An 8516-nucleotide genomic window follows, 5' to 3' on the forward strand; every position below is an offset into this window, starting at 1 on the left:
CCCAACTGGGACAGTGAGTTCCATGTCCATGTGGACGCTTCAAACTTTGCGATCGGTGCCACACTGGCCCAAGTGGGAGATCACGGGTTGGATCATCTCGTCTATTTTGCCAGTAGACTGTTATCCAAAGCAGAGAAAAATTATAGCACAACAGAATGGGAGGCATTGGGGATGATCTATTCGGTGCAAAAATTTAGACACTATCTGTTGGCGACATCGTTCACATTCTACGTAGACCATCAAGCCCTCGTGTACTTGGTCAACAAGCCGATAATTCAGGGAAGGATTAGTCAATGGCTACTCTTGTTGCAAGAGTTTATGTTCACCATTATCGTGCAACCTGGGAAAAGCCATGTGATAGCGGACCAATTATCACGCATAAAGTTAGGAGAACCAGCGGAAGGGGTGAACGATGATTTTCCAGATGCCCACTTATTCCAAATTGCTGCATTGCCACCATGGTACACGACCATCAGGGAGTATCTTTCTACTTCGGTCTTTCCGCCAGGCATGCTACCAGGAGAACGAAGGAAACTGGTTTTATGAAGTCGAACATTCCAACTGATCAATGGATTGTTATATAAGATGGGACCAGATCAAATACTCAGAAGATGTGTGATGGAGGAGGAGGTGTCAAGAGTTCTCTGAGAGGCGCACGAAGGGCCGATGGGGGGACACATGGGACCAGACACTACTGCAAGGAAGGTGCTACTCGCAGGCTTGTGGTGACCCACGCTATATAATGATGCCCGAGAATGGGTTGTTGGTTGTGACACGTGCCAAAGGGCTGGGAAACCATTGAAGCGGGACTTTATGCCGCTCAACCCCTCGCACGCGCAAGAATTATTTGAACGATGGGGGTTGGACTTTGTCGAACCACTCAAAGTCAGCCATGCTAGGCAGTGCAGATACATCGTGGTAGCCACAAAATATTTGACTAAGTGGGCGGAAGCACGAGCCCTACCCGATAACTCGACGGTGAGTACAACCAGATTTATTTATGAGCAAATCATTACTCGTTATGATATCCCCATGCAACTGACGAGTGACCGAGGTGGCCATTTTGTCAACCATGTTATTAAGTTTCTCACAACAAAATTTAAGATTTTCCATTCTCTGTCAAGTCCTTACTACCCTCGAGCCAACGGGCAGGCAGAGGCCACGAACAAGATCCTTGTAGGAGTCATTTATAAGTCGTATGGGGTCGAAGGGGAAGATTGGGAAGAGAAGTTACCCTCCGTGTTATGGGCTTACCGCACGACGTACAAAGTGACTACAGGACAAACACCCTTCCAAATTATGTATGGGCAGGGAGCAGTGGTGCCCGCCAAATTCATGGTACCGAGTCTTCGTATTGCAATAGAAAATAGACTCGGCGATATGGAGAGCCTGAGGGAGCGACTTTATGTTCTGAATAAACTTGATGGGAAGTGGATGATGGCTCAGTGGGCAACCGAGACAATGCAGCAAAGGAGGAATTTGTGGCACGATAAGCATCTAAAGCGAATGAAGTTCACCCCAGGACAACTCGTGTTGAAATATAATGGGCGAAATGAAATTAAACCTGAAAAATTTAAAGTGAGGTGGCTAGGACCTTACAAAGTTCGCGAAGTCGTAGCAAATGGATCGGTTTGATTGTGGACATTGGATGGTCGCGAAGTGACTGAAGTCGTGCTCAGGTCCAAATTGAAGGTTTACCACGAACGGAGGGAACCTGGACCCTCCAATCAAGGTGTTTGAATTTTTTTTTTAAAAAAATTGTACGATCCGTACGACAATGGACCGTACGACACCAAAAAAACCACGGTGGAATCATCGTACGGTGGGACCACTGACGGTGAAATCATCGTGCGGTGGCAACACCAATGGTGGGACCATCGATGGTGGAACCACCATATGGTGGCAACACCGACGGTGGAACCACCGTGCGGTGGATATCGTCGCCGCAAGGCATAAAGGTGCCGCCGCAAGACATAAAGGCAGCCCACATAAAAATGCAGCTTCAACCCACCCCACCCCACACATAATCTGCCCAACAACGCAGCGCCCAAGCAAGGACAGGGCAGGCACACACAAAGCATACACAGCCATCCAGGAGGTAGTTGAGGTTGTTATATAGGCATTTTACGATCGTACGACTATAACCAGAAATCAGTTACACGATAAATTAATGGAGTCGGCTGGGAAATAGAGTTGGAAAAAGCAGTTGCAGGCTTCCTCTAGTGGCAGCCAGATGAATAAAAATACCACGGTCCTGTTGTTAGGTGTGGGTGTTGCAGGCAACACAATGGATGCCAACGCAAGTCAGAAGAAAAAGCAAAAAACACCACAACCTGCGACAACTGGAAAAAATACATTGACTCCTCAGAATATCACCTTTGAGGGACTGAACGGGTCTGAATGCCGGAAATGGTGGCAAGACACACCCGACGATGATTTGGTGAAGCAGAACCTTTGTAAGGCAGGAGTGGAGTGGGCATCTGAATGCCCATGTTTCCTATCCGAGAGTATGAGGGTGCCCTGTGGTTCATGGTGGACACCTTTGACAGACACACACAGATGAGTACTTTTGAGTATCTCGGGTGGGATGTTGCCATATCCTTCAAAGTTATGGACTTTACCAGAGTGTTCGGCATCCCAGACAGACATGGCAGGAAAATCGAGTTGAAGGCTAAACACAAGGTATGAGATATAATATTATTTTGTATGAGATTTAATAGAGAACAACATGATCAAGGTAATATAAAAGAGAGCTTGTCTTAGGGAGGAAAAAGGTTGAATAATAATGGAAATGCTTGAATTGACAAATATTACCTAAGTATGAAACCCTTGGCATAAAGTCTCATACAAAGGATTGATGTTGTTACAAGATGTTATTGCATAGTTTCATCATTTAGAGAAATATTGTGATTGATCGTGATTGTTGTAACAAAGAAGTATGCTTGAATGATTTGCTCCTTGATTGCAGATCTATGATAAATTGAATTGTTTATTCTTCATTGAACTTTCTAGATGTAGGTTAGAGTTTTAAATGAGAGAGGGATTTGTATTTATATGCAACTTACACTTTTTGGGATTAAATTCTTGGGGAGGCCTAACGTGGAAGGGAAAATTCCTACTAATTGCAAAGCTAACATTCATATTTCAAAATTTGGGGCTAAATGGCTTGGATAGGGGCGTTGAGTGCTCTAGTGCTATCAATTTGAACCATGAAAAAGGTTGTGAATAGGGTAATGAACCAATTTTATGAAAATGGTTCCAAAATTGAGCACAAATATGCATTCATTAGCTACAAATTAGGCACAACTGCCAAAGTGGGCCCAAACTAGGTGTGAAAGTATAAAGGGATACAATTTACAACACTACATTTAGCCCCCACTTTAGTGAGAATATGAACATATGCTCACACTCTCAATAAAGTATGGAGAAGATAAACATTCTTTCATCAAGACATCAAATAGACAAGACAACAACAAATTTGGCAAGGTGGTAGCTCCCAAACTTAGGATCTTATCAATCTGCAATATCATGATAAATTACAAGTACAAAGTGAGTAATACAATCAACACTGGTAACACACACATATCATTCAAAACAAAAATGTATGGCATCTAGGACTACTAAGATCCTCAAATACTTACTAGGGGTCATGTTACAAACACATAAAGTATGGCTTTTGAGACTAGTAAGATTCTTTGATGCTTACTAGGAGCCATGTCCATAAAGAGTCACAAGGCTAGCAAGTCATGTTATTATGGGTGGCTCATGAATGAGTGAAGGTATCACAAGGGCTACCAAGTTGTATTATGATAAGTGAGCTTCACACCAACTAAGATTACAAGGACAAGAAAAAATCTCTGTTTGCTAGGTAATCTCGATAGGATGCTATAGTAGCACAAACAAGCTCATGGTGTGTGGTCAAAATGTACAACCAATCTTGTGGTATATGCACAAAGTAAAATGCACAAAGTAATTTATGTCATCGCCTTACAATAATTGCATACATCAACTAGGAGAAATTTATTTAAGGTAGTATACATTCAAAGACAAGCACATCATAATAATTAAATACCCCCAAACTTAGGCAAACCAAGGTGATATTTTCATATAAAACATGCAAGAACACTTAATGGATTTAAAGATATGGGGTCAATATTCACATAAGATAAATAATGTATATCAATATGATTATTTTGGATTGACCTCATCCCTTAGATGCAACTGAACTACAAGTATAGAGGAGGAGGACCAAATAAGAAGAGACAAAGGGTTTTTGGGTCAACATGTAAGATTCCAAAGAAACCTTAATGCTTTGCATTGTCCCTAAAAGACAACATAAAAGCACATTTACAACAAACTCACATTTACAACATAACATATATATGGCAGATAGAAGAATTAATATACAAATAGAGGAATCCCACAATAGGATCAGTCTCTTTGTATCCTTGTGCCAACAAATCCTCGAGGGTCATCCAAAAAGAACCCAAAAAATAAAAGACACACTAAACAACCATTATGAGGAATTACATTAGATGTAAGAAAACACACAAAAAATAAGGAGGTATTGCAGTTATGAGCCAGTCCATAGCAAATCATCCATATCCCACTTATTTATCATTATAAAGAGATGGTGGGTGTGTGGCGGAAAAAGTGACACTAAGCAAACATGCCCTAATCTCACTTTCAATCACACATTTGTGGAATACGAAAGAGCCTAGAGGTATCACACAATTGGCTACTTCTTTTTGTGGAAGAGAGAGCCACGGGCTACCTATTAGGATTTCTATTCCTTTGTTGTAATTGAAAGATAAAATGATGCAAGTTCAATTCCCAACCCCAAAGTGCAAGTATGAACTAATAACAAGATTGCAGAATTGAACTTAAATAAGGGAAAGCTGTAAACACAAGGACAAGACAAGAATGCAAATGCGTACCCTGTGTTAAAATATGAATGAAAATGTTCGGGACGGGGGCGCGGGCGCCACTGTCCTGATTCTGCCCCTGAAACTGCTCTGGAAACTGCTGTTTTGCAACCTGGAAAGCTGTCAAAAATGCTGAAAACTGCTGTCTGTCAGGAGGACCAGGGCGCCCAGCGCCCCTGTCCTGGCAGGACCAGGGCGCCCCACGCCCCTATCCTAGCTTTCTGGGCTGGAATTTGGTGTGTTGTTTGGTCTCCGTCTGCTTCTTTCGGATCTGCAACTTACGGCGTCGTCTGAATCCGAAATCTGCACTTATATCTGAAAGGGTGTTTTGGGCGGCTATATAGGGTTTTGCCTTAGTCAAAACCCTGCTTTGGTGATTTCCACCTCCACGAATAGCCAAGTTGTATTGTAAAAGTAATGTGTGTGCAGACCTTGTGTGTGTGCAAGATCCTAAAATGCAAGTAAGCAAACTAGAGCAACCTAGAAAGTAAACCCTAATTGCTTGTAAATGATAATGTAAGTGCTCCAAATCAAGATGCAAAGTGATCTAAAGCATGAATACAAATGATGTAAGGAAGCTTATGCAAAGACATGAAAACAACATGAAATCATACCCAACCCCAAGGGGGGGGTACAAGCCAATCTTCAGTCGGTGATTCCTTATTGTTCTTCAATGCCTTCAAAGCCCTAAATGGGTGAATGAAATTGATGGATGCTTGATGGATGAATGTTGAATGTTGTTGAAGTCTTCAAAGATCTGCTCTTTCACTGCATAGAAGGTCCCTGAAAACAAAATTCGGATCCCTTCAAATGAAGAAAGAGAGCTCTTATGTATGAAACCCTAGGTCGTAATTTCGTCTTTTGGCCGACCTAGAGATTGAATATCCCGCCAATTTCTTGGGGTTAAGCTTTATTTTATGATTGGATCGCGCTCCTAAAATTTCGGGAAAAATGTCCGGGACCATGTGCACTCCGGGCGCCATGGTCCCGACAACTTTTCACCAAATTTTCAGGGCCGTCGGATATGATGATTTTACAGCGAATCCCGAAGTTACAGGTGATTTCGAGATGTTTTGACCCCCGAAATCAAGCCCCCAAGTTCAAAATAGGACCTAATTAGGGTTTTAGATTAAATGATGTATTGGAAGAATAAAATGAAAGGGGCACACTTTAATGAAAAGGGCCCAACTTTATGATATGGGAGATGATAAAATAGAACCTTAGACCTAATTAATTTAGTTAATTAAGTGCTAAAGGGGAAAGGCAATGCAAAATGCAAAATGACCAAGGTGGGTGCTAAACCAGGTGTGAAATTGTACCACCCTAGCAAGTGCGTACAATTTACGACGCTACAGTGGGAAAGTACCTAAAGGAGCTACAACTAGTATAGTACAAGGAGCTATGTCTAATTCCAAACATGTACCATTCCCTAAGGAAGGATCACTATGTGTGTCACTATTAGCAAGAGTAAATGATCTAGAAAATAATAAGGACAACTCAATGTCATTTTCTATAGTTTCAACCATGTTATCCTAATCTTAATCCAAATTTATTATCATATGTGGTGCAATACAATAAGAATTAGGATAATCCCTTGGGATCAATAATTTTAGCTTTTAGCTAGGTTGGACAAGGTAAGGATTATCTTTAGGAGTGGGTGAAGGTAAAGGAGGTTAAGGAGGTAGGGTGAAATCAACATCAAATTGCTTAGGGGAACAGTCATTCATACCAAGCTCACAAGCCATAACATGATGTCTTCTATGGTGTTCTCCTGCGATTTTGTTAGTTACAGTTAGAAGCTTCTGTAGAAGGAGTTTGGGTATCACTCAACATCAGTTCATGTTCTTCCTTTGCTCTAGAAACAAGAGGGATAGAAAGAACTTCTAATAGTTGAGAGACAAGAATAGGTCCAAATGGTATTGAGTGTTTGGTGGTCTATTACAACAATTCTGATTATCTGTCAATCATTTACAACAACTTAAGTGTTCACTTTCTTTATATCTTAGCCATAGTTTTGCATTATTTCAACATATCTCCATACTTCATTCATTTCCCATAACAACGAAGGAATCAAAACCCTATAAGTGTCACTTCACTCTCTTTTACAAGAGTTAGTCAAATACGATCACTCCTCTAGGTTATTTTGTATTTTAACGTTGGTATGAAAGTGGATCTTGGTTTTATTTCCTACTTGGTTCCATTTTCTTACTACATACTAGCATCAAATAACTAGAAAAGTATTTGTCTTTTGACATTTTCAAATTCTGAAATTTGCACTTAGAAGTTTTGCATCTGGATTTGCTTTACTTTATCATATCCTTTTAAAATATTGTTAAGCATTTCCCAAAGCTCCTTAGCACCACTGTAGTGCATCACCTTCACAAGTTTTGAATCTGCTAAACTAATCAAGATTGCATTTATTTATTTGCCATTATTTTTATACTACCTAATCTCTTCCAAATTTGTTGGAGGAGTAGCAAGAGCAATATAACCATCACTGACTGAGTTCCATACTCCAAATTGTAAAGAGGACAAATATGCTTCCATTCTTACTTTCTAGAAGGTGTAGTTTGTTCCATCAAAATTAGGTGCCATGCAAGATCCATCTTGTGCCATCCCACACCTTCCTCAAGTGGTTAAGATACTTTGGAGGAACTTGGCTTTGATACCAATAGTCGAACACACCCAGATACTAAGAGGGGGGGTGAATTAGTATCCTCAAAACTTAACCTTTTAGCACAATTCAAATTCAAGAACCTTAAACAAATTAGCAGTATTGAAAGATAAGGCAATAAATACCATTGCACATGAGAGTTCACCAAATTTACATAGAAAACCCTAACAAGGGAAAAACCACTGTGAGAAATCTCACAATATATATGAACAATATCTGAGGCTCATAGCCCAAGGAAGCACACTGCTCTTGAAATGGCTTGTTGCAAAGATTCACTATCTTGGAGAAAGATTTAAAGACCTACTAAAGATATTATCTATCTCAAAACATGGTTGATAATTTGAATTACAATGAATAAGCCTTTAGTGTAGAGCCTCCAATAATCTCCTTACAATGTAGCTACTCTTTACTCATTGTCTCAAGCAACCATTAAGTAATTCATCTCCACACTTCCACCACACACATTTACGACTTCAAATTTGCATCTTTTACATCAAAACACTTGCAATTAATTTATTCATCTATGCATATCCTCTGCAACCAAAGAAAACATCAAATTAGGTCGGCCTGAGCAAGAGTCAAGAAATGAACCCAATAAGTCTGCTTCAAAACCTAATTGCAATGAAAGTGGTCCAAACTATGAGATAGAGTGGACATAAAACAACTTAGAACATTGTTTCATGCATCCCCGAACATCAACCATGCTAGCGCACATCCTCTCAAGTCAGCAATAGAGTAACACATAGACAAAACATGTAGCTCTTTACCAGTCGGCCCAAAAACACGACTTTCAAATGAATTTACACAATGCGTCTCACATCAAGGTGTAGCAAATCTCAAAGACAACTCATCATGTCAACCTTTGATGTTTGCGTAAACCCCAAATGCATAGCACAAGCAAGATACTAGCCCTTGTT

General features: G+C 40.5%; 1 protein-coding gene across 1 annotated transcript; it reads left to right on the top strand.

Annotated features, from left to right (window-relative positions):
• The first annotated feature begins 813 nt into the window (after positions 1 to 813).
• On the top strand, positions 814 to 1635 carry LOC131874069 (uncharacterized). The gene has a single exon (XM_059217293.1). The coding sequence runs from the start codon at positions 814 to 816 to the stop codon at positions 1633 to 1635; it is 822 nt and encodes a 273-aa protein (XP_059073276.1).
• The last annotated feature ends 6881 nt before the right edge of the window (positions 1636 to 8516 follow it).

Source organism: Cryptomeria japonica, chromosome 3 (assembly GCF_030272615.1).
Source record: "Cryptomeria japonica chromosome 3, Sugi_1.0, whole genome shotgun sequence".
Taxonomy (NCBI): Eukaryota; Viridiplantae; Streptophyta; class Pinopsida; order Cupressales; family Cupressaceae; genus Cryptomeria; species Cryptomeria japonica.